Genomic DNA, 27120 nt, shown 5'->3' on the forward strand with positions numbered 1-27120 from the left:
TGTGAGGTAGGTTGGGCTGAGAGTCTGTGACTGGCCCAAAGTCACCCAGTGAGCTTCCATGGCTGAGTTGGGACTAGAACCCAGGTCTCCTGACTCCCAGTCCAACACTCTAGCCACTACACCACACTGGCTCTCCTTCAGTTCAACCCACTACTTTCAGGCAAAACATCAGGGATCTCTCAGTGTGATTCCACACAATATGCCCTCTGACCTAGTGGTAACCTTTCCCTGGGAAAAGAATCAGCTCATGGCCAAAACAGACATTACGTCAAATCTGTATCTAGCAGCTGGGTCTTTTTTTACTCTAGTGTAGGCACAGAGGCCCTAATATGGATCAGGACCCTGGCTGGGCAGGGGGCAGTAGGTGGGTTTTCCAAATCTGGATCAGGCCTCCTGTGTCTATGCTACAGTAAATATGAAAAAAGATGTAACTTCTAGATACGGATTTAAAGTAATGTCTGTTTTGGTCCATAATGCAAATGAGCAAGTAAAATGCTTTCTCAATAGTTCGTAGGCAGTGTTAACTTCCTATACTCTACAATACACCATTAAAGTGTGTTACAGCAAATCCCTCAAAGTTTTATTTGTGATAATTTTTTGTTCCACATTTAAAAGAAAACACAGTAAACTAGTGGAGTCGGGTTAGGGTGAGAGAAACAGACCTAACTTTTAGTTTCCAAGGAATCCAGACTGCAATATCATCTCCTTCAATCACCTCCTTATGCAGAAAGCTAGCATCATATCCATGAGGAATCATCTGAATTATAGCGATGTCTTTTTGATATTCCTTACCAAATTCTGCTTCGGAATAATCATGCAGAGGCTGAGACTTTATTAAAAAAACAAAGCAAGTTTCATGTTCAAGATGAAGGTGAGTATCCTAACTATGATACTATAAATATGAATTTAATTCAGGAGGCACTTGCAGGATTAGAACTGATCCATCATGCCTTACCATGCTGTTCATATGGAGTGAATTAAGATGGTTATCACATGGCACATTTGGGCCTTTAGTCACCTTTAGTATGCAAACATAACTCAATTGTAGCATCTTACAGGGATGAGTGATTTTGACAATACAGCATCCCATTTCCCATAGTAGTCAATAAAGTGCCTCTGGGAAGCCCACAAGAAGGACATGAGGACAATAGCCCGCTCCCACTGTTGGTCCCCGTTACCTGGTATTCAGAATCGTACTTCTTCTGAACCTGAAGGTAGCCTATACCCACAGCTTTCCCCAGTGTGGTGCTCTCTAGATGTTTTGGATTTCAACTCCCACCAGCCTCAGCCAGCATGGCCAATGGTCAGGAATTCTGGGGGCTGCAGTCTAAAACATATAGAGGGCATCAGGCTGAAGAAAGCTGGAATAGAGCCATGACTAGTAGGCACAGCCTTATCCTCCACGGATTTGTCTCATCCCCAAACCAAGTTCAGCACTCACAGATGAAGATAAAAGAAAAAGGGACACCACTACCTAATTTTTGCTTTCAAACTGGTAGATACAGGAACACCCAAGCTTGGTTATAGATGGAATATTTAATATATAAAAGTTTGTTTTTCCTTCACTTTAATATGTATACTTAATTTGAGAAGTGTCTGTTCCTACATCGTTTTCTCTAGAGCCACATGCTTCAGTCACCTCTCTCATCCGTCTGACTTTCCACCAAATCCTTTCTGAATTGCCGATATCCTTGGAACTGTGATACCGAGTAAAATAGGACATTACTTCTCAATTCTTGAATATTGTGCTTCTGCTAACACAACATAGAACCCACAATATATTAGCCTTTATATCTCAGCTCTCCCTTTATATTTTAACTCATGAATTCCTCTCACAGTTTCTTGCCTTAAAACACATTTTATGCTTGCTTATATAGGACATTTTTCCTGTAATATTTTATGTATGTTTGTATTTAATTTCATCTGGCTTAATAAATTGGTTGAAACTCAAATCACTGACATAGCTAGCCAAACAATCATATTGAACTAATATTAGTAGTTTGAATTTTATGTTTCTATGACATGTTTTCCAGTTTTTTGTCCTCTGAGCTAACATAACCCCATATATCTTTGGCTACATAAAATAATTTTGTTTAAAACATGATAAATATCTTGGTTTTCTAAGACTGCTTTGTTACAGTAAAAGTCATAACTCTGGATATATCACACCTTTTCACTGTTTTGTTTTAAACTCCTCTGTCTTGTTGTTTGGTTTATATGAAAAAGCAGTAAAAAATCAACCGATTGATTAAATGATTAAATTTAATCATTTAATATATGATTAAATTTCACATTGTTGCAAGCCCATCTCTCTAATATATTGAGATCTTGTATGTTTTAGACTGCCTTCTATCTAAACTCTTCCACTATTGTATTACTAATAACATACCAAACAGTTCTTTGTCCACCTCAGATACGCAGATACCACCCTAATGGCAGAAAGTGAAGAGGATCTAAAGAGCCTCTTGTTGAGGGTGAAAGAGGAGAGTGCAAAAGCTGGTGTGAAACTCAACATTAAAAAAACAAAGATCATGGCATCTGGCCCCATCACTTCCTGGCATATGGAAGGGGAAGAAATGGAAGCAGTGACAGATTTTATGTTCTTGGGCTCCAAGATCACCACAGACGGTGACTGTAGCCATGAAATTAAAAGACGCTTGCTCCTTGGGAGGAAAGCTATGGAGAACCTAGTCAGCATAGTAAGAAGCAGAGACATCACCTTGCCGACAAAGGTCCGTCTAATCAAAGCTATGGTTTTCCCAGTAGTAACGTATGGCTGTGAGAGCTGGACTATAAGGAAGGCTAAGCGCCGAAGAATTGATGCTTTCGAACTGTGGTGCTGGAGAAGACTCTTACGAGTCCCCTGGACTGCAAGGAGGTCAAATCAGTCAATCCTAAAGGAAATCAACCCCGAGTGCTCATTGGAAGGACAGATACTGAAGCTGAAGCTCCAATATTTTGGCCACCTAATGCGAAGAGAAAACTCTCTGGAAAAGACCCTGATGCTGGGAAAGACTGAAGGCAAAAGGAGAAGGGGACGGCAGAGGATGAGATGGCTAGATAGCATCACTAATGCAATGAATATGGACTTGAGCATGCTCCGGGAGAGAGCGGAGGACAGGAAGGCCTGGCGTGCTATGGTCCATGGGGTCACGAAGAGTCAGACACAACTGAACGACTGAACAACAAGTAAACTATACCTGGAAAGAATGGGCTATAAATTCCAGTTCAACCCCCCACTGAATCCTATTCAACAGTGCAATCCTATACATACCTACTCAGAAGTAAGTCTAATTGAGTTTAGTGGGCTTACTCCCAGGTAACTAGGTATACCATTGCAGCCTAAGGCTGTAATCCTACGCTCACTTCTCCAGAGAGTAATCCCTCTTGAATTCAGTGGGGCTTACTTTTGAATAGACATGTGCAGAATTGTGTTGTCTCCACCAAGTTAAGTCTAGACATAGCATATACACAGAAACTGGCCAACAAGTTGGCATTTCAAAGAAAGAAAGCTAGCCTGGCATTTTTGAAATGTGTACTTAAATTAATATTGACCATAAATGCTACTCCACTATTTTTCTCTATTTACTCATCAACAACTTTATAAATTCTAATCCTTTGTGGAAACAGGTCTACACAGGGATGCATTCAGAGTCTATGTTAAAAGAGGAGGTGCTCCAAGGAGCCATTCAAGTGAACTGAAAATGGATAAAAGGTTACTCTAACTTTGAGTCAACACCATATGATAAAATTAAAACACAATTCTGTTTATTAAAAAATATGACTTCCTACTTAGGTTTATTTTTCCTTTAATACAGTTCAGCATTTCAAAGTTTTGCATTCTACACACTGTTCTCATTTATTAGCATCAAAACACAAGACATAGCAAGACCTTCAAACACAAATAAATACCAAATAACAATACAACAAACTGAAGGACAACATATAATAATGCTATTGGGAAATTAGGACATGTTGCTAATCATTATTAACAACATGGTATTGCTGAGCAATAAATTATACACTTTAAAGTTTCCTTTCCTTAAAAAAAACATACAAAAACCATTGATTACCAATTCACTTACTTGCACTGTATCCTTTATAGCTATCAATAATTAAGACAGGCAGAATATACACAATCAAATGAGGTTGGCCTTCTTTGGTCTTTGTTTCTGGATCAGAAAACTGAACACAACCAATGTACCTTTTACCAAAGAATATGAAATAAAAAGAAGTCACACAAGTTTTATACAGACTGATTTGTACACAGTTCATGATTACTGATGTATTTAACAGATATTTCTTCTTGGAAAAGGATGCCCATTTTCCCCAGTTCATTCAACTAATGGCATTTTATGGATGTTAAAAGGTTATCCTACTTGTCCTAAAGGAGAATGGATTTATAGTCCATCATTCAATATGGGATGCCTTAACCCCCCCCCCCCATTTTAACTCTAAACCACTGGAGCTTTTGGATCACAGTGGGAAAAAAACCCTTTTCTTATATTCATACAAAATGCAGAAGATATACATTCCGGAGAGCTACATGGAAAATAATACTATGTGGATGATTCAATGCCTCAGCAGCAGCTGAAGCATGTTTTTTTTCCCATTCTACAAGTACCAAAAATGCCTCTCTGCCATTGGAAGGGGATATAGATGGAAAATGTTTTGCTCACAAGCAGCAGCTCCATTTAAAGCTCAGAATACTTTCTGCAGGGAATGAGTTCCTTTATGGTGATGATGGCTGATCTCAAAAACTCAGTTTACTTAGTTCCCAGACACTACTTGAAATGGTTAAGTTACAGTCCTTGCAGAAGTGGGAACCGAAGTTATACTTTTGTTCTCGAGGACAAAAACAACCAAAGTCCCTTAATGGGTGGATGAATCTAATCAGCATAGTGAGGGCAAATGGGGGGTGGAATCCGGATCTTGGGTTCAAATGCATTAAGGGATTGTAGACCTGGGATATCTATAAAATGTAAAGTATCAACATGAACCCTAAGGAATTAATACAAACACTTACCGCCTGATCCTAAGCTTTGATACACCTCATAAATCAGTGCTTGGAATAAGGTGTACCAATAGCTGTTCCAGCAAATTAAACTCAACATTATGTCAGAACTGCAAGCAAATATTTAGGATCAGGGCTTGCAACTATCATGGTGGAAGACAAAAAGCTACATAGTCTTGCCAATACACTAGAAGATAATTTAGGATTAACCAGACCCCATTTGTGGTGTATCACTGCTTCAAAACAATAAAGGATGCCCTGTGAATCTGCATCCGTACACCCACTCCAGCTTTCTTCCACCTAGCACTGGTCTCAACAAAGACTAGGGATCAGTTCCAGCATAATATTTTACATCCAAAGGATAGCTGCTTAACAGAAGTGATTCTCATGGGTGCATATATGGAAAACATCTTGCCAGAAAGGGCCAGCTTTTTAATGAGCCGAGGCTGGAACCTCAAACTCAGCAAATAATTTGTGAGCACGTTCAGCAGGTGACTGAGTCTTACAAAATGACTGCATGGATCCCATATGCACATCCCTCAAGAATACATTTCAAGAGCTATGCCATGGAAGCAAGAACATTATGTTAGAAATGGCCCTTGGATTAAAAGGCAGGAAGTAATAGTTAAGCCCTCAACGTTTTTCATTTAAAATGTTAATTAAAATATTCACAGTGCAAAAGTTGACAGAGCCAGAATTAAGTCATGCACTTAAAAATATTTTTTAACTTTGCCTTATCCAATAAAGCCCTTAAAAACTTAATCCTCCAAAACAAGAAACAGAAATTGCTTTATCAGAAGTTTTTATAAAACCAAGACACAGGTTATCTTTATTACTGGGCACACATGGGAATACGCATATTGAATTTCCCATTAATCTAATCAGTTCCAAAGAGTAAAGGGACATTAGAACATAGATATTCGAGTTATCACACCACAAATATGTTCCCAAAGCATGACAGCTGTGTCAGTTATAGACTTTACAATCTGTAAAGTGGGTTCCTTGTCCCTCTTCTTTATAGAATAGAGATCAAAAAGTATGTTTCAGTGGCCTGAAAGTAGCACGAGGAGGTAAGAGCCTGTGTAACCTATATAGCACCAACACTGACTTTTCCTCCGTGTAACATTCAATTTCAGTTTCTACACAAATAAGCAATTCCTATTTTGAGGCTTGACTGATATTTGTAAAGCAGTGCACAGACGAAAGATGCACCAAGCACCAAGTTATTATTTTAAGTAGACTAAAATCCCAGATTCATTGGCTTTAATAACTATTTTTGGATTGATAACAGTGAAAAAGTACTAAACACAGTTAATTGTGAAAGCTGGTAGACAGTTATGTGCTGCCAATTTATTTATTGTCCGTTCTGATCTGCCCATTATTACTCTCACTTTCATCCTGAAGGACACACAAACCTTATAGCACTCTATGGATTTCCGCCTATGAGTGTTTCAAAGCAGCAGCAGCAGCTCCTACTTCATACTAGGCAAAGCTGAATTAACATGTTCTGACCTTTCATGCCAAAACAATCAAGATAGCTTGCTAACATCCATAGGCCCCTCACATTCATAGCAAAGGATGGGAGAGAGGGACGCAATTGTACTGCCAGACAAGGACTAAACTAGTGACTTGGGTTTGTTTTTAAAGTTTCCGTTCCATGAAAGAAAGAAATCAGTGCATGATTTGTAGCAAACTAAGGCTATAATCCATTAGGGGGTGCGTGCACCCCACTGGGGTGAGGGGAAGGTTTATTTTTGTGAGCTGTGTTCACAGATGTCCTCTCCCCCAAAATCTGCTTAGATTTGTCACAAAAGCTTTTCAAAAGGGAAGTGCTACCTCTGCTCATGAGCCCTTTCTCCCATTTTTGTACTAGGAACATAGGAAACTGCCTTATACCAGGTCAGCCTATTTGTTTGTCCAGCCCAGTATTGGCTATTCTGACTGGCTCTCCACTGGCCCTTGAAGGTCTTGGGCAGGGACCAGCCATAGCATCTGATCCTTTTAGCTGAATATGGGACCTTCTGCATGCAATGCATGTTCTCTACCACAGAGTTATGGTCCTTCCTCCTAAGAGACTTTAAAGAGCATTTTGGGGGCAAGTTCAGAGAGAGAGAGAGAGAGAGAGAGAGTTCAGGCATTCAGAAGAGTTCAGGTATGTACCATTTCAGTTGTTAGGTCCATAGCTGAAATTAAATTGCCAAGTTGTTTTAAAAGCTACCCACCTATTTATATATTTGCATAGTTTGCACGTATGAAGGCATCAAGACTAGAGGAGTTACTGGGATGTCTGTTAAATCATCGAAGTGCAGAAAACATTTTCTGCAGTAACCACTGTCTACTAGCCTTTGTGTGCACCAAATAATCAATATTATAAGAGGCTGATTTATCAGTGAAGTGCCTGTTCAGCATGATGGAAACAGCTATAAACAGGTGAGGTTTTAAAAACTCATTCAAAGTCTTCTGGAAGTAGGACAAACTGGTAGCATTTTGAGCAATACAATCTCAATGATTTGCAGGGTCTGTCATTAAACCAAATCTCTATTTGGAAATCAAAAATATTGGCCAGGCACAACATCAACATTCTGTATCTTCACATTTCCCTTTTCTAAGGTGTAGGAAAACAAGCTTGACTTTTAAAAGAAAATTGGAGTGCTTCTCACTGTTACAGGCAAAAAGTCCTATTACATTCCATTACCTGTAAAGCCATACCTCCATTTTTGTTTTCTGTTCTACATTTGTCTCAAGAACACAAAGCTGAAAATCAGTGCTGCATATAAGCCATCTACATTTTACTTAAGAGTTGTGTTGTAAACAGTAGCTGAAACAAAATCAACAAAGCAATGCAAATATGGTCAAGCAGAAGGATCACACATTGATCTTTAGGCACTGGAACAGTTTCATCCTGTTTGGATTTGAGACTTAAAAAAAGATAGCAAATAGAGTAGACACATACGGTACAATATTACTTGACGTGGCAGACTAAAGTGCTTTGTTAAATGCAAGAAACAAAAGCTGCTTGGACATCTAGTGTGGGGGGTATAAAGAATAGCAGCATTTGGGACTGTGCTTTGTAAAGAGGTCCTCAAAGGCCAATGGCCAGAATTACTTTTACATTGAATTCTATGCACTTGCATTGAAACCCCAAATGCTAGAGAAGCTAGTGCAACTCTGGTGTTATTACTAGAGTTGCAAGGGTGTAGGAGGGGTACACCAGTTAAGGGCATCATGCAAGAGAGGAAAAGAATCCAAAAGGTATCACTAAAATGTCTATTTGATAAATTAATAATTCACCATTAAAAACTAAGCAATATATTTGGGCTTTCTTGCTTCCCCCTCACCCCTATCCTCCCTGAAGAGGAGATTTTAACAGCGCTTCTTTTATAGAAGGCATCTCACTATCTGCCTCAGCCTATTATATCCCATCATGAATCAAGGCCAAGCAAGAGTACATTCTTAATTTATGATCCATATACCAGTACGTTATGCCTAAAAGTCCATGAAAAGGGAGGTATTCTTTGAGGCTGTGTCCTTCTCCTCAGTTGTAGAAGCCTTTCTCCTGAAATCTTGCAAGAGTCAAATCTAAAAATCTTTTGAAAGCATTTATTTTTTATAAATAAAAAATAAAGCCTTTTATTTTTTAGGGCTTGCCTTTGGCAACCAGAGTCAAGCTGCTGCTGCTGGGGTTGTATTTGTTATGCCTTATTTTAATGGTGTCCCCCCCCCCCCCGATATTCAATTACCTACCTGAGCTTTTGGGATGGGCTACAAATGCAAATAAATAATTCTGGAACCTTGATGAAGGAAAAATAAAGGGAAGAAAAATAAGCTGTACAAGTCATGAAAACCATCATCCCATTTGTAGGTTGCATCTGCAGAGATTAAGTGGCAGTTTGCACATAAAGGCAGCATTCGGTGGGAAATCATGGATTGATTAATTAAAGAACGAATTGTAGGTTAACTTTGGGTTGTTTTACTCACAAACAACCCAAAGTGTCTGGCTTCGGACATCATACTAACAACCTACAAATGGGGTGTTCACAGGTTGATGCTACATACCAGAAGGGGCTTGCACGTGGTGCGCATCCTTGCAAATAGTTGTTTAATTACCCAATGATTTGCCACCAAATGCTGCCGTCACGTGTGAACCAGGTTTAAGTTTATCTGATTTTCAGGAGACTGTTTCCTCCTCAAGCTAGGATCGTGCGTGATGGTCCAGCCAAATATACTGTGGAGAGTTACTGTTGAAAAGGTGACGAAATCAAATAGACATAGTATGAGCCAACCAATATTCTTGCAGGCCCAGGTCTTTGGGCCAACATCTTTAGTAAAAGAGTATTGTGATCAAGACGTGTAACATGGCAGTCCAGGCTGCAAAAACTACCTCAGATCAGTGCCAAGTGGCACAGGCTGCATATGATTTTGCCAATAGTTGGCTTGCTTGCTATACCTGTACTAAAAACATTAGGTAACCAGAGCAGGTAACAAGGAGTGTTGTATTTACAGAGTTCCAAATTGAACCATTTTGAAGAGCAAAATCCCTTCCTGCTAAAATCTAACACCACTCCAAGGAAGGTCCAAGTTAACATTGTACTCAGTAGTCATGTTTGTTGTGAACGCACCCTCACAATTAGCTTGCCCTTGTTTCCTGGTCCAAAAAAGAACAGTGTACAGAAATGAGCTTATTTTGTCTTATGGGGGCCGGGGGGGGGGGTGTTGTTCTTTTAACAGCTGTGAGAATCTGCTCTATGAATTGCAGCAGCCATCTATGAGGGTGACAGGCAGAAAACAACTCCACATAACGGTGGGGAGAAATAACCATGGCAACACAGCCACAACAGCTGCCATATTTACTCTGATGTTTGGCCTTGTTTAATTGTAGTAACACGTAAATTTTAATAAAGTGCACCAGTCCTAATTATGATATGGCCCAAAAAGATTTGGAAAGCAGTTGATCTTCGTTTATATCAGAAATCTGTAAAACTATTAGCACATCAGGTAATTGGTGGAGTTTATAAGTCAGAGTTCTTATTAGCTGTTTGCAGACTATGACAGAGAACTTGCTATTCACATTTTCAAGGATTTTAAAAAATGTTTGTTTTAAAAAGAATGCTGCACTGCATAGGTGCTGGATTGTAACACGATTATTCTCTAACAGCATCATATTCAAACAGGACATAAACTGTTCGTAGAAGATCATATTTGTAAAAATTTCCATGAAGTAGTAGCAATGGGTAGGTGAGCCCTTTGGATATTTCCACTAGGGAATCCTGTTTTCAGTAAAATTCTGTAATGCATATACAAAAGCTCAGCTGCCTATATTCATGACTATTAGAATAGTGTCACAAGCAGAGTTAACTCTTTTCCCTAAAGCAGAAGGTGGTGGGTTTACATCAGCCTGCATAAAACTGCACCACATATATCTTCGGCTGGAAGTCTTCCTTTCTTATCAGAGCTAGGATTCTAACACATGCCTTCTCACATTAACTTGTATCAGTTGACAACTCAGTACCATAAGAGAAAATACAGTACCCGAACAATGGAAGGCAAGAAGAGGAAGACGTGTTGCTACTGAATGCTTTGGCTGCCAAAAAGCAGGCAGTATTGAAGCAGGTGCCTGAAAAAAACCCATGAGGACCACTCAGCATGCACTGTATATTTATTAACAGAAAAATACTTCTGGCAGGCACTGCGTGGGAAGGCACAGCCATAAAAGACAATGGCAAGAGCAAGAAACTTAACTACAAAAGACATGAAAATTCAACTGAGCCCTAGACATGAACTGTGGCTGTAACACCCTATCTAAGTGGAAAGTTAAGCGGATACAACATGACTGGCTAGAGAACAGGGTACGCAACTCCTTTCCCACATGCACGTCAGCTCAGTCTAGGGGAGCACTCGTGTTACACGGCACCCATGCAATTAAAGCAGCACCCACATGGTTGGTGTACGGTCAAGCTATGCCATTAGACTTACTAGTCGCACAAGGGACTATTAAAACAGAAGTCAGTAAGTTCTGTGGGTTGCAATCAGCATGATTCAAAGGCTGGAAAATGCTTCTAGTAAAGCTCAGGTAGTAGTTTAAATAGGAGGACCCTGTGGATTTCCCTGCAGGGGCATATGTCAGTCTGCCAGAAAACAACCATCATGAATGTACTGGTTAATATACTCCCTCACAATTCTGAATTGAGCCAATTTGAAATTTATGTCAGCTCTACTACCTAAAAGCATGGTATCATGCAGCAGTTCTCCTACTGCCTTGGAAATAGGGGGCACTGTCAGAAGTCCCAGCTCCACAGGAGCATTGTGCGCAGAAATATAGCACCTGAATAAGTAGTATTCCATGACACTGAACTGATGGAATCTCTGGTTCTCCAGAAGCACAGGTCTTGGCTTCTAATTTCTGCATGCTGAAAAATATTGGTGGGCTTTACAGACCAGTCAGCACATTATGCCTAAAGTCCAGTTAAAATGACTATTTCAGGAATCTGAAATTAAAATCTGAACACAAAGCTATGAGCTATAAAGCAGCACATCACGGCTAAGGCACATGAATGCATGCAAGCCGCCATTTTTCCATTAAGACACTGCTTTCTCCTAACGGATATCCTCAATAAGATGTGATGACTTCTATGTAGAGGATTAATTAGCAGGTTTCCCATATAGGTATTACTCAGTACTACACCTCCTCTCAAACAGCAAAAATATGTTGCACATTTATGCTTTAGCAAAAAATAGATTATATATATATATATATTTATACACACACACACACATATATTTTAGAGAGCTTGGTCTGAGCGCATGAGGCAGAACTTTAAAAACATACAGGATTCCGTTTAGAACTCCAAAGTTCAACAAATGCCCTATTTTAGGGTGAAAATTATAAATCTGATAATGATGCACAGCATCCATGAGTGATTATTTTTTCTTAGTTTTGAAATAGTGTCATTAACTACGACATATATTGTAGGTTTACATTTCTAAAGAGAAATAACAGCAGTAGTTGAATAGTTTCTTTTCATATCACAAGTGATAACCTGCATTTGATCTTTTTTTCTTCCAAGAAATATCAGTCTATCAACAGTTTTAAAATAAAATGTTTTCTGTAGCAATTAATAGAACTCTAAACAAAAATATGACTCTGATTTAGACACTTTCAAGAAGATCTAGACATTCTGTTGAGGTCTTCTGACAAATTATTTTAAAACAGAGACCAGATGAGGCCTTAAAAATAGACAATATACTATATTTCAGACAAGATTGCACTTAGATTTTTAAAGTAATAATATCTTTAACTGCAACATTACTTCATAATTTCTTCTTTTTTTTACTTAACATGCTGACAGTTTCTAGCTAACCCACATGTGAACTTTTACTTTTGTTTTCTAGTTCAAAAGGAAGAAAAGTCTGACATCTTATTCAGCATAGGATACTTTGTCTTCTTCCTTCCAACTGATTAGATTATCAATAAATTACGAAAAGCTTTTCTGACTGTAATCTTTGTCCTCATGAGGATTAAGTGACTTGTCAGAACGTCAGAAGTGTTCCTACTAGTTTAGAAAATATACCATGGTATGATTTCTTAATGGGTTGCTACGTTTGGCATTGGACCCTATGTAAGTTATACCTCCAAACTCTTCCTTCTGATAACACAAGGTGGTCCCCTCTGAGCTTTAGGGACCTCTCATTGAAGACAGATATAAAAAAAGAGCCCCAAATGGAGTTGTCTTCTGTTGAATCTGCCTCTCTGCTGTACGTCAGGGGTCTGGTAGGTCTGATGTATCCACTATGACTTTAATAAAAATAGTATCATCTTTAATATATGTTCCATTTTCTAGAACAGTTTGTGCAACAAAGACTGGACAGCCAGAAGCAATATTCATTTCTCCAGTGGGCTTCTTGAAACTACTGCTGTTGGGGTCTGGTTTGAAAGCATCTCCTAAATGGCGCCGAGAAGGTCCCTGATCCATCAACATAAGGGTGACTTTCTGCTTGAATGGCCACGGAAGCAAAGCATCATATTCTCCCCGCATTATGACAAAGAATAAGGACAAGTGCGTCCCTTTACCCATCCCATCTCCATTGAGGTAAACCCTGGCACACATCTTATAGCCAAAGTATCCTGTATAAAAAGGTTGGCTGTATAAGGACAAAGTCTTCCCCATGACAGCCTCTTGCTTCCGACGTTTATAATCTCGGATTTTCCAGATTAATATTCCATTGTAACTCGCTGTTTCCAGAACTTGAAAGCGGAGATCCATGTCAGCAAGACGGATGTCATGAACACTCAGCATTTGATCATGCCTAGATAACTGTGATTCTAGAAGACCTACAAGGAAAACAAGGAACTCGTTTAATTTTTTTAAGATACAAAGGGCCAGTTTTTTCATTATCTTTTTTTATTTATGAAAGTTGAGAACTCAACATAAGCAATATATGCAAGCTGAAAGCTGATGGATCTCAGCAGTAGCCTATGCGCTATTGCTCATGCAAGTAGATGTCCTTTGAGTGTGAAAATAGTACCACCAGAATGACATGTAAAAAACTCAACACTGCAATGAAGTCCATGACAAAAATGTAAGGAATACTTTGACCACATGAAAAACCCTGCCTTAAGCACTGAGGCACATTTTGCTGTGATTTTGTTATAAACGTTGCAAATGCAATGACATGTATCATCCCATCCCCAACACACACAATTATCTTTTTCTCCAAAAGTTGCAAAGAAAAATCTGTGCAGTTTTGACTAAGTATTGAAGTGGGGGCAGGGGAGTATTTTACAGAAGTATATCTTTAGTGACTATAGATATTTTTCACTATTCCAATTTAATAAACCATTAGCCATGCTGGCTGGGGATTATGGGAGTTGTAGTCCAACACATTTGTGCCACATACATTAAGGGAAGCTGCTACAGAAGGTCTACTATTAAACTGGAATAACGAAGCGTATTTACAGCCATAAAAGATATTTCACCTTTTCTAAAATATAGCTCCATCTGTAAAATCTGGCCCCAGTGGCCATACTGGCTGGGGATGATGGAATTTGTAGTCCAGAGGTATGCAAAGTGGTGCCTCTGGGTGCCAGTACACCCTTGGACACCTTTCTTGGCGCCTGCCAAGTGCCCTACCCCTCCCAGCGGCTGGGATCACTGCAAATCAAAGTGAAGGCCTCCATCCACTGCTACCTTCATTTCCCATTAATGCCTCAGGGCCACATGTGGGGCTCAGAGACAATCTTTAGAAATGAAGTTGGTGGGCAGCTGTAGGCCAATGCTTTTCTCTGCAGCACAGCCACCAAGAAAAATTGGGGGAAAGAAGAAAAAGGGACTCCTGTCACTTCTATTTGTTAAGTCATACCTCCAGTGGCAGCCATGCTGTGGTGGTGCCCAGGACAGTTTTTCGAATTGCCAAATGTGCCCATGGGCCCAAAAAGGTTACCCACCACTGTTGCAATTCAACACAGCTGCCAGGTTGCCAGGTTGGGGAAGGTTGTTCTATAGGATTATTTGGGATTCTCATTTCTATCAGAATTCAGCTGTCTTGAGCAATACTGGCCCCATGCATGCAAGAGTGCTTCTTCCTTTGTTTAAAATGGTAGGGGGAAAGGGCTCTGTGTGCTTGTGAAGTTCCATCTGCCACAACCAGCAGTGAGAGCCCCATTTGAGCATCAGGCTCTGAATGTAAATACTGCTGTTCAGCAATGGATGGACTGCATACTTAACAAGAGGCAATGCAAGGTGAATTAACAGATGGCCATTCTTTGGTAAAATCATTTTTATATGCTAATTTGCCTTTGAACAAAGCAACAGTGTGTGAGCCACTCGGGAGGCTCCATGTCATACTGCTAATTTGTGGTTTCATTACTTTGTTCATTGAATAAGGCAATGACCTTTTTATTATATCAGATCTCATTGTGCTGCTCAGGTGAAACATTTCTCTGAACTACACATGAAAGGCCATAAGCTGTACAGTAAAGGCAACCACAAACTGTAAATGCAGAAACTATTAATCAAAAATAAAATAAAATAGCTGAATACTCGGATTCCCCCCCTTTTTCCTTCTAAGACAACTGCTATTAGTTCTGTGTGCATGTGTTTTTAATACAAAGTGAAAAAAGCCATCTGTAACCCATTTGGAAATAATGCCTCCATTATATGAAAATACATACATTAAAAAAGTACGAAGAGCCAAGAGTTAACTTATAGCATCATCAATGATTTGTCCACACACTGCCTAACCTGGACTGCTCCAACATTTGACCCAGCAGCCACATAAACGTAAGAAGCTCCCTATATCCAGCACTGAGCAGGGGGCTGGACTCGATGGCCTTGTAGGCCCCTTCCGACCCCACGGTTCTGTGATTCTGTGAGTCGGACCACCGGTCCATCTGGTCCAGTACTGTTGACACCGACTGGCAGCAGCAGCTCTTCAGAGTTTCAGGCAGGGATTTTTCCAGTCCTTCTTGCGGATGGTGGGGATCGAACCTGGGACTTTCTGCATGCAAAGCAGCAGGCCTACCACAGAGCCACGACCCCTCCTTCCCCCACATGGGTGGCTGGGGGGGGGGAATACGGGTTGAAGCCCTCAGCTGATGCAGCATAAACACACTGAAATAAGCACCATGTGAATGAGCAGAATAACATTAAGCCGATAACTCTCAAGAAGCATCGCCAGGCAGGAGCTCCATTTCAGAATGTCTAATTTGTATTTTGACAGAATCTGACACTACTTCATTGCCTTGTGTTCAGATTTACCTGAATTTCTAGCTCCTTGCCCAGTGGTCTTATCAACGCTTTCCAACTCAGTCACTCTGTTCTGGAGGGACTCAACACTACTCTTCATGCTGTCTGCTTCCTCCCAGTTCTGTCGGAAGGGACGAATCTCTTTGTCCAGTTCTTTCAGTTTCTCAGCTTGATTGTCTATCACCCGCTTTTTGAAAACAGAAAATTATTATAATATGTAAGTCTCAAGGAAAGCAATCAACAGGAAATACCGGAATACAGTTCTATAAGAAGGATGCTAGGAGACTGTCCTGTAAACATTTCAAATAAACAAACATACAGGGCTAGTGCCAAACATTAGCGTAACCCACCTAATAAGCCTTAGTCATAACACAAGACAGTTTAAGTAAACACAAAAACTCTATTCTATTCTAATTAGCGTGCCTCACCAACTTGATATACAGCTTTGAGCATGACAAATAATAGCTAGGCTATCCATTCATGGCCAAGATGTAAATTTTACTGTAACATTTGCACAGTGCAAAGCAAATACTTAAAAGTAAAAACTTGGGCATTGAAAGGAACAGCCATTGTTTTGGGGGAAGTGGAAGGTATTTGTGAGCAGCAAAAGTGTGCAAGAGAGAGAGAGAGAGAGAGATCAGAGGAAAGATATAGGGTCAGAAATGTACTGTAACCATACATATAAGCCTTGCTCCCTGCTCCTCCCAGTCCTACTAGTTCCATCACTGTAAGATGTAATTGTGTCATGCAACATGGGAAGATTTCTGAAGTAGTGTGCCAGGCTATATCAGCAGGAATTCTGCCTTTCAGCAGAAACCCTCTGACTCCCAAGTGAGGAACCGGCATAAATAGGCAGGGCAGAGTTTCTGCTCAAAGTAGGCAGGATGCATGCCCCACCAAGTAGCAGATTTGAATTCTATCTCACTCAGGACCTGGGTTCTAGAATCTCATAACAGCATCATTTCCCACTATATCTGAAGTACATTTGAAAAAAAAATGGAGAATAATGATAGAACACATTTCATGGGCTTGAATTTGAGGCAACAGGCTGTGTACATCCTAATACATCGCCCCACACAATTTGAAAGAGCAGGAATTTTAGCCAGAAGCGATTGCAACCATAGGATTTAGAATGATACTAAATGCAACAATCCTTGCTACTAACAAGTGTTATTCAAAATCAACGTTGCTGATTTAGATACAATATTTGCTCCAGGTATAACTTTCCACTTCTATAAATTTTGATTTTTAATTGCAGGCAAGAGAAGAGAAAGCAGCAGAATCGATTGTATTTAGAATGGTTTCTGAATCAGGTAAGCCATCTTTGATGGAGGCTCCAGTCCTGCCCTCCAAAATTTGAATATTCCACAGACATATCAATCTTCTCAAGTAGATAATTCATGAATCCCATTTTACCAGTTGTAGACATGAGGTTGCAAAATAATGCTCCAGATCAGACGATACCTCTCCCTGACACAGCTCATATGTGTGGAGTGGAGTGAGAATGCACTCACTTTGCCTCCAGCATCTCCAGACACCCACACAGGGGCCATAACATCCGAGTCAGCTTATGTGAATAAAATCCAATAAGAACAAGTCAATTCTGTGTGGTCTGGTTCCCAGACAAAATCCAGCAGCTGGCCATGCAATCCGGACCCATATGTGTAGGCTGTATTCAAATGTCGCAGAGTGGTAGGTGGCAGTATTGCAACCGAAACTCTCCCCAAGACCCGAGTTCGATCCCAGTGGAAGCTGGCGCCCAGGTAGCCGGCTCAGGTCGACTCAGCCTTCCATCCTTCCGAGGTCGGTAAAATGAGTGCCCAGCTTGCTGGGGGAAAGGTAGTCACGACTGGGGAAGGCAATGGCAAACCACCCCGCTACAGCCTGCCATGAAAACGGCAGCGTAAGCGGCGTCCCTCTAGGGGTCAGGAATGACTCGGTGCTTGCACAAGAGGAACCTTTCCTTTCCACATGGTTATTTGGGGGCCTTGGCTGTGGGGGGCTACATTCTTGCTCCTGCCTATGAGCATGGGCTACATCAGAGAAAGTCTTCTGTATGACTTGCCTGAGATTATCCACTGAATACCTGACTCAGGTAGGATTTAAACTGATGAGTCCTACGAACAAGTTCAACTCCCCATCACCTAAGCAACACCATTGTTACTTAAAGCAAGCCATGAAACAGCCAGAGTTGCCTTGTAAATTATATATCATAAACTCTGAACACAGACAAGATTGTCAGCTTTTCAGCGAGGAGTTTGTCTTTGTTTTGGCTAAGTGAGTGGCTAAGTATGAGAGCTGTGAGCCAGTTAGGTGTGGTTCACACATAATGGCAAATCATAGTTGTAGCCTTGAGCTCTCCCGCTCACCTCATGCATTCTGATTCTGTCCTTATTGTCCTTGTTTGGTAAACCATAATTTGCCTGGCTTGGGAATAACAGCAAAGTACAGTTCCTGTAGAACACGAGGGAGGAGATCTGAGCATGTGAGGAGCACCAAGCTAAGGCACAAATGCTCAAACCATGGTTTGCAACTATGCATGAACTGAGCTAAAATCCCTGGTTTGTGCTTCGGTCATGCACGTATTACATGGCCTTAAGAAAAACCTCCACATCTCAGACTGAACTCCCTCACCCTGATCTGCAAAACAAGCTATCATACACAAGAACATAAGAAGAGCCATGCTAGTTCAGATCAAGGGTCCATCTAGTCCAGCATTCTGTTCACACAGTGGCCAACCAGCTGTTGGAGTTGCTGTAAAGATTACAATCTTTTATGCTTATGGCGAACTAATTCTGAAACTGAAGAATTAATTTTTCAAAGCACTTTGTAATTTAGTGTGCTGTGCAAATACACACACACACAAGCACACACTTCCTCCTGCCCCACAGGGCATGCCCAAGGCCTTGAAGTTGCTCTTGGATCCTAGCCTTTACTTCCCCAGGATTACACACCTTACTCCTTTACTCTTGTGGGAGATTCTAGATTTCTTTTTAATCCATTGCATTGATTGCAAGAAGGAAACATGACCTCAAGAAGAACTGAACTGAAAAAGTATCAGCTTAACCCTATTGCAGCTAAGAATAATTTTTGTTCTTCCCAATTACGGCATTTGAAAATTCGACAGAAATTCCACATCTTTTACACAATTTTCAAGTGGATAAGCATATGCTGTATAAGGTTGTCTGGTCTAGCATCTGACTTCTACAAATTGCTAACCTACATTGCCATGCCTAAATTGAACTATGCCTGCCCTTCCCAAAAAGTCATGTTAAACATGTAATGCAGACAGGTACTCATGTTATCAAAATGGAATCAATTATGTCCATGCCTACTATAACTCCAAATTTTCTACACTATCATAAAAACAAAACAAAAACTTTTAACCAACTGTGTTACGGAGGGAAAAGGCAATTGACAAGTATGACTTCAGAGAACGATTTCAAGAAAAGATAATGAATTCCTCTATGAACAACTACTTTCTTCTCAGTAGAAGAAAAACCAGAGCAATTCTTCATTGGAGAAAATGGGTATTAAAGGAACTGGGCATGGAATTATTTCAAGTTCCCCTACAAATATTGCAAGCACTTATGATGACAGGCTGGCATAACTCTCTCAGGATCAGTGGAGATTTATCACTGAGTTTACAGTAGTTAAGGTTAAAGGATTGGGACAGGCCTACATTTCAACAGCTAGGCTCAGAGCCTTAACTACCGCTAAAGTGGGTCTAGTTTAATTCCAACAATACTAAAAGGGGGCACAGAAATATAGGAAGCTGCCTTTATATGAGGTCAGACTATTTGTCCATCTCGCCCAGTATTGTCTGCTCTGACTGGCAGTGGCTCTCTAGGGTCACTGAGGTGCCAGGGGCCCTGAGGTGCCAGGGACTGAAGCTAGGATCTACTGCATGCAAAGTGTGTGCTCTATCCCTGAGCTATGGTTCCTCCCCAACACGTACATGAGAGGGACTGGAGGAAGGGAGTGCATGATCCTGCAACCTGAGCTGTGGAATGCTTCCAGGTGAGGCTTTTATTATGCAGCTCATTCACAGAATTTTACCGGGTGGTGGTGGTGGTATGATGGGACACCGATGTCTTCAATCTGCAGCCTTCCTGTGTTTTCCCACCACTTCTTCCATCTTTTTTCTTACCATAAAAGTCCGTTAAGGAAGAAAAGACAGAATAATTGCACAATGCCTTTTGATTGTTAGCACTAGGAACCCTCTGTCTGGAAGAACCCCTAGTTAATGGGGACAGAGCCAGAGCTGCACCCCAGAACTCGATGAGAGAAAGAGGAGAAGGCTATTTTTGCCACTTCAGTCAATTCATATTTACATCGCAATCACTCTTTGCTTACTAGTAAAAGCCACAGTGTTTTATTTCTGCTTCTAAACTTTAGACAACTATGCATTGTAGTGTTATGCATACCTATTTATTCTAGATAAGCAGCCTAATGAAAAACAAAGCCATCTAAACTCTGGGAAGACTTTGCTGTTCTAAAGTACTACCCTTGACTTCTAAAATAGATTGAGGAAGATGCGCTCTATTTCACTTTTAATTGCTTTCACTTGTGCATTTGAAGCTCCCCCTTGGATAAAGTGGTTTTTATTTATACCGTTGTTCCGTCCAAACATCTCCCAACACATTGTACATCAAACGTAAACAATCAATCAATGCATAAAAGCACAATAAAAGCAGCAAAACAGAGCAGTAGAACATAAACTGGATTGCCTGGTTGGTGTGGGTTTAGGGGGCATAGTGTTACAGCAGCTCCGACCATACCTGGCAAGCCAGTCTCAGAAGGTGATGCTGGGGATGTCTGTTCTGCTGCCCCATGGCCTTTGGGCTGTGGGGCACTGCAAAGTTGTCCCCCACGCTATTTAACTTCTATAAGAAACCACTGGGGCAAGTAATCCAGATGTTTGGGCTGCAGTGTCACCAATATGCAGATGACATGCGGCTCTACCCGTTTCCCACCTACTAATCACAAGCAGGCTGCGGAACTCCTGAACAGGTGCTTGGAAGAAGTTTTGGGATGAAAGAAGGTGAACAAGCTGAAGCTTAATTCAGACAAAACAGAAGTTCTGTGGGTGGGGATATTTATCTGCACAGTGAAAGCCTATGCCTCAGTGCCTCTGCGGAGGGGCAAAATGGATGTGACAAAAGAAAAATGACTTAAACACACACATTATGGACAAGTCCATCTCGAATACATTTTGCCATTCCAAAGAGCTGCACTGCACTAAGGAGCATTCCAGGAGCTACTGCAGTTCTGCAGTGGATGCAAGTCTTTGAATGGTCAGTTGTATGCAATTCAAGAGTTCTACTTCAGATCTGTCTGCAACATTTCATGGGAGCCTGGGGCATACCATTCAGATTACATGCCATTTTAATGGTGGCTTTAAAAATAATGTCCTTCCCAAGGGGCTGTTTGGGTTGCTTGTGTAGTCTGGCCATCCCCGAGAACCAAAATGATATATTAGAGCATTTAAATTAAGATTAGGAACTACTTTCCCTACAGAACTCATACGACTGCACAGAGGCCATGAAAAAAGTATTAGTTATCATCTATTCATGCATAAGAGTGAGTTCAACCGGACTTACTACTAGGTAAGTGTGTTTAGGGCTGCAGAATTAATTATCACAGAGAAAGGCAAAGAAATTGGTTGCAATGTTTTGCTTTAACAGGGGAAGAGTCAAGATCTTACCTGTAAGTGATGGATTTTAGATTCATTACTCCGCAGCATTTCCTTCTGTCTCTCAATTTCTATTTCAAAGCTACAAATTTGATTATGTAAAGTTTGTATACTCTTGTTCTTTTCCAAACTTTCATTCTGGAGCAAGGCCACCTGGAAAAAATTCTACAATTACTCTGCCAGACTTATGGAAAAGTATCTACGGTCTCTCACAAACAATGGAAAAAGATCCCATAAATTCTCTCTTAACTGTGTCTAGGGGATTATATCCAATGTTGTGTGAGCAGAACACAGTTCACGCAATGGAACTTTCCCTTATCTTCCTCCCCTTCTACCCCCCCCCCCAAAAAAAAACTATCTAGAGGGTTGAGGGAGCTAACTAAACATTGTGGCTTTATCTTACAGGGCTGAAGTGAGGGTGGCGGAGGCGGAAATGAGCTGAAATTGGGTGGATCTTGCACTGCTCCTGCCAGGTTCCCAATTTTGGGCGAACAGCCCACAATATCTGGCAGGTTCCTGATACCTTCTGGAACGGCTTTTCAGGGGCACAGGAGGCTGCATGGGGAAGGAAGGGAAAGATCCACTGCACGAGCTTTCCTTTTGCTCACGCATTTTCCAGCCCTTCCTGAAAGGACAGGTTGCTTACCTGTAACTGTGGTTCTTCGAGTGGTCATCTGTGAACTCACACATATGGGTTATGTGCCTGCACAGAACAGTCATTCGGAACATTCTAGAGCTAAACTGTTTTAGGCGGGAGCCCTGCCAACCTCATCTGTGAACACTCCAGGCATGGCTCCCACCTGCCTCTTGGTTCCAAGTCCACCAGAGCAGAGGAATAAAGAAGGTGAGACATCAAAGCGGAGAGGAAGGTGGGTTGTGTGAGTTCACAGATGACCACTCGAAGAACCACAGTTAGAGAGGTAAGCAACCCGTCTTTCTTCGTGGTCTCTGTGACTCACACATATGGGTGACTGAAAAGCAAGAGGCTTACTGGAGGAGAGAGAGGTCATGCCAGAATTGAAGAAAGGGCCACTCTGCCAAAAGCCACATCAGTGCAAGCTCTGATATCCAGGCGGTAATGTTTGATGAAGGTAGAGGGCTGAGCCTCTACCTCTTACAGGTTGCTGTAAGGTGGTGGTAGGAGGGGGCTAAGAAGAGCCAGTTGTCTATGCATGGAAAAATGACAATCCCTCATAGTCTCACATGTGCTGCCACTACTGCCATACCCTTCGTAAAGAACCTCAGAGATATGGCTAAGCTGAAAGGAGAACCTTGAACTGAAAGAGTTGGGTGTCCAAACTGAATTTGTGAAAAGAGATTTAAGTAGGTTGTATAGCGATGGGAAGTAAGCATTGCAAAGATCTATTGTTGTGAACCAGTCTCCCCAACACAGGAGGGGAACAATGGAGGAGAGTGTAACCATCCCAAATTTCTTTGGGAGAATGTAGCAGTTTACATCCCAAAGGTTGAGAATAGGTCAAAGACTGATGCTGTCTTGGGGGGGGGGGGGGAACGACTGTAAAATACCTAGAGAAGAAACCAGCAGTTATTTGAGCAGGGGAGAGTTTTTCTATTGCGCCCCTGCTCAAGAATTTAGTCATTTCTTCTCTTAGAGCCCCAATAGGGCAGGTCAAGCAAAAGTTCCGGGGGGGGGGGATCTTCGAATTTGATGGAATAGGCTCAGGTGATGATAGGAAGTACCCACTTGGTGTGATGGACCTCCAGCCATGGAGAAAGAATTCAAGCTGTTTTGGTGAAAAAGAAGCGGTGGTTGGGCTTTATTGTAGGAGTCAAAGAAACCGTTTGGATTGGTCAGGGTGTTTACCTTGAGTGGACTGGCAGTATTTGTTCTGAAATTGTCTTTTGGGGTGAAAGAAGGAGTACGAGTCTTCTCTGGAAGCCTGGTTCGGGCCCAAGTTGGGTTGGTGCCAAGGTGGCCATTGGCATTGCCAGTATGAACATGGTTGATTAGTAGAGGTCGCTGAGGATTGGAATCCCATTCCCATCTTCCAGGCTGATGTCTTCATTTTGTACACACAGTTAAAAGTGTCATCTGTAGATGCACTAAAAAGCCTTCACCATTGAATGGAAGATCCTCCACTCTCAATTTGGCCTCCTGGAGGAGTCCTGCAGTGCGAAGCCAGGCATGACGTCTCAAAGAGACAGCCGCTGCCATAGCCTTGGAATCACAGTAAGGCATGTGGCAGGCTATGTTGATTTGTTAGCCTGCTAATCTGTGGGGTGCTGCTTGGAAAATCATTGTAAGGTTTGACATCTTCTGGGAAACAGTTGATGAAGGTCGCTGCTTTTTCCCATAAAAACTGTTGGTAGAATGCCATGCATACCTTGTAGTCTGCCACACAAGGCTGCAGGGGGGAAAATTCTGTGTCCCATTGAATCTAATTTCCTTCCCTCCAAATCCATGGGGGCAGAGTGAGTCTTTTGTCTTGTATTTGATTAGGATGCTTCTATTATTATGGTGTTTGGTGTGGGGTGTTTGAAGAAGGAGCAATCCTCTTCCTGGACTCTATACACGTTTTCTATTTTTCTAGATGTGGGCAGGAGAGTAGAAAGTTTCACCTGGGATTGTTTAATTACATTTAGTAATGTTGGAAGCATCAGAACAGAGACTGGTGCTTCCAACATCAGTACAACATCTGGTTGTACTCTTTTAAAGGCCAGATATGGGACTGGGACCCATGGGACCTTAGTCTCTAGCCCAAGTGATTTTGCCATTCCAAGGGTTTGTTCTGTGTATGGCCTTATGTCAACTGACAGGGAGAGGGAATTTTGATCACCTATGGCGGCATCCAGTGAGGAAGTTGAGGCCCGGACAGATGAAGTGGAAGACGAGTCTGAGCGATAGTTGTCCTGCGCTGGTGTATCCATGGTAGGAGCCAGTGACGGCTGGGTGAGTTGCGCTGCTGGAAGTGACTGCTTAGCAGCCAGTGGTTCTGGGAGTTTTTTTTTCCAGGATTACGTCCTGAAAGAAGCTGGCCAGAAAAGGAGGGTGGAGAGCAAGAGGCAGATTCGCAAAAGCTTGGTACTGCTCTACTTTCTGGTAATTGAGCATCAGGTGGTTTAGAGACCATATGAGGAGGTGTTGCATGGTTAGAAGCTGCCTTAGGTCATTCTAGAAAGTGAGAGGAACAAGAATGTTGTCAGTGGGAATGCTGATAAAGGTAGTCTCCATCCTTATATTCATAACAGTGTCATTTCGGTGGTGAATGGTCTTCTTAATAATGGGAAGGAGACCTGCAGAAGTGGGGGTTTCTAAGGCTTTCCCATGGCATATTATAGCAATGACAGAGAAAACCTCCAGAAGAGGCCAAGGAGCTGGTGAGGTCTGTTGATACCGAGGGGACCTATACTTTCTTAGGGAACGGTCTCGTGATAGTATTGTTCCAGTGAGAAACTTTCTCTGGATTCATCCTCCTGGATGTCATCTTGGGAGTTACAATCCTGTGAGAGTTGTAGCTTCTCTAGGATCAGTGTCAATAATCCCATAAGAGTCTGAGGTGCTGTTCTGTGCTGATGGCAGCTGGCTTGGAATCAGCATGTGTTTGACATCAGACTACCCTACAAGACATCTTTTTCTTCTTTGGTGACCAAGGGTTAGCTGGGCGTTTATTATGGGACTTGCTCTGTTTGATCAATCACTCAATCAATTTTATTACGGTCATAGACCAGCAAGGGTCTGTTTGATCTGCTTGGTCTCGACTGTTGGTACCAAAAAGCTAGTTTCAATTTGTTGCTCCGAGAGAATGGCCAAAGATGTTGGTACAGCAGAGTTCTCCCAATACTATGGACAGTTGCCCTGAAGGGGCATAATGTGCGCTGGAAGAAGCCGAGATACAGCCAGACCTGGCTTCTTGCAAATGGACACCAAAGCAGTATGCAGACGCTAGTTCGGTGTGCCTGTGTCTGCTGTCTTGAGGACTTGTTCCTCTTTTTCTGTGCTGTTCTGTTTCTCCTGGCCTGCTTTGGAAAGGCCTGGCAGTGGGTGCAGGAGTCCAACCTGTGTGTCTCGCCAAGACAGAGAAGGCAGTTGGAGTGGTATCTTCCCGCTATAGCGGGTGCAATTTTTGAAGAAGACCTTGCAGGCCATGCACCTCAAAGGGGCAATGAAATGAAGAAAAACTCAAGAGAAAATAGGAAAGGAAGAGAAGAAAGGAGAAAGAAGAAAAGAGAACTCTGTTCAGTGTCCCAGAGGGGACAGTAGAACTTTTGAGGATTTTGCTGTGAGGCGAGAGAATGTTCCAAATGCTGTGGCGGATGAAAAGGAACTGAGAGGCAGTCAGAAGCCACCCCCAAAGCGTGTGCAGAGGAGGTGGAGTAACACTCATGCCTAAAACCCTGGAATGGTTTAGCTCTGGAATGTTTGATTGACTGTTCTGCACAGGCACATAACCCATATGTGTGAGTCACAGAGACCACGAAGAAAGTGAACATTTTTAATGGCTTTTACTCTCATCCTTTCAATATGGAATTAGTAGGAATTAAGATGGAAAAGAAAATGGTCATCACTCTTCTAAAGACAGTGTACTTTCTTTCTTTTTTAATGGTCATTTCCAAACCTTTAGTTCCTGGGGACAAGCAAACTACATGATTCAACAGTGATCCATTCTGGCCATTGGAGACCTCTGCATTCACCAGGCCATTAGAAAGTCTTACTGAAATAGCTTACTAAAGACAGAGGGTGATTAAAACAGCTTCAGCCACTTCACAATTAAAAAAAAGAATAAGCTCATTGGGGGCTACTTCTGTGGTCATGGCTGAAGCTATTGTAAGTATAGCATTTGAGTGATTCTGCACGTAAAGGAAGGAAGCCATAAACAGCCTGTAATGATTTCTGTGAATGAAAGCTACACACTCACAGAACAATATGAAAGAACAGGGAAAATGCACTGGTGGTACTCTCTAAAAGAAATCAACTTCTGCTTTTATTCTCTTAAAATTCTTAGGCTTCCTACTAAACTATATACTGCAACCACAAAGAACAACTATCATGTTTTATTCACTGTAAGGATCTCTGCTCAATTCATCAATGCTTTACTTCCTTAAAACATCTTGCCCTCTTGTTCTTGCAAAACGTGTACATTACATTCATCACTCATCAGCAAAACAGTAAAGAAAACAGCTAGAGAGGATGTTCATCATGCACCTGAAATAATATCACAGACTTCCAAGAAACACCATGTGTGATCCATCTAAAAAACTGGGTAGATTTCTCAAATGAATCCAACACAATACTGCCTATCAATAACAGTAAAAATACACCTGTGTCAGTATTTATAAGGATGAAAGAATCCAATTTTCTACCATAAGATGAGGGGTCAAACTCTTTATAAACTGATTGGCCTTTATTTGTAATAAAGCCACATGTGCACCCAAACAAAAAACATTTCCTTTTTTCTCCCTGCCCCCAAAATGAAACAGTACTTGCAGAAAGCCAGTGTTTTAAGGCACAGAAATACTAAGGAGATGGGGCCTTCATATCCCCAAGAGACAGCAAAGCTGGAACAAGTCTATTTAGCTTATTTCATACAAGGGCAAGGTGAACATCATCACACAGGCAGATTAAGAAGCCCTCCAGGGTGGCATAATTCAAAGAATGCTTGCCCTACCAGAAGCAGTACATTCAGTCTAAGCTTCCCCATAGATCCTGG

General features: G+C 41.5%; 1 protein-coding gene across 6 annotated transcripts in view; it reads right to left on the reverse strand.

Moving 5' to 3' along the window:
* Window positions 1-3667: 3667 nt before the first annotated feature.
* TRAF3 (TNF receptor associated factor 3) overlaps window positions 3668-27120 on the reverse strand; it is a 123466-nt gene continuing 100013 nt past the window's right edge. For all 6 annotated transcript variants that reach the window (XM_084838298.1, XM_084838272.1, XM_084838282.1 and 3 more), the window contains 3 exons: window positions 21464-21604; window positions 15769-15943; window positions 3668-13343 (listed from right to left, as the gene is read on the reverse strand). In XM_084838298.1, the coding sequence (XP_084694424.1) occupies window positions 12772-13343; window positions 15769-15943; window positions 21464-21604 (888 nt within the window). In that variant the 3' untranslated portion in view covers window positions 3668-12771. The remainder of the gene's footprint in view (window positions 13344-15768; window positions 15944-21463; window positions 21605-27120) is intronic.

Source organism: Heloderma suspectum, chromosome 1 (genome assembly GCF_057233095.1).
Source record: "Heloderma suspectum isolate Gila_16-S chromosome 1, 16-S_ref, whole genome shotgun sequence".
Lineage (NCBI taxonomy): Eukaryota > Metazoa > Chordata > Lepidosauria > Squamata > Helodermatidae > Heloderma > Heloderma suspectum.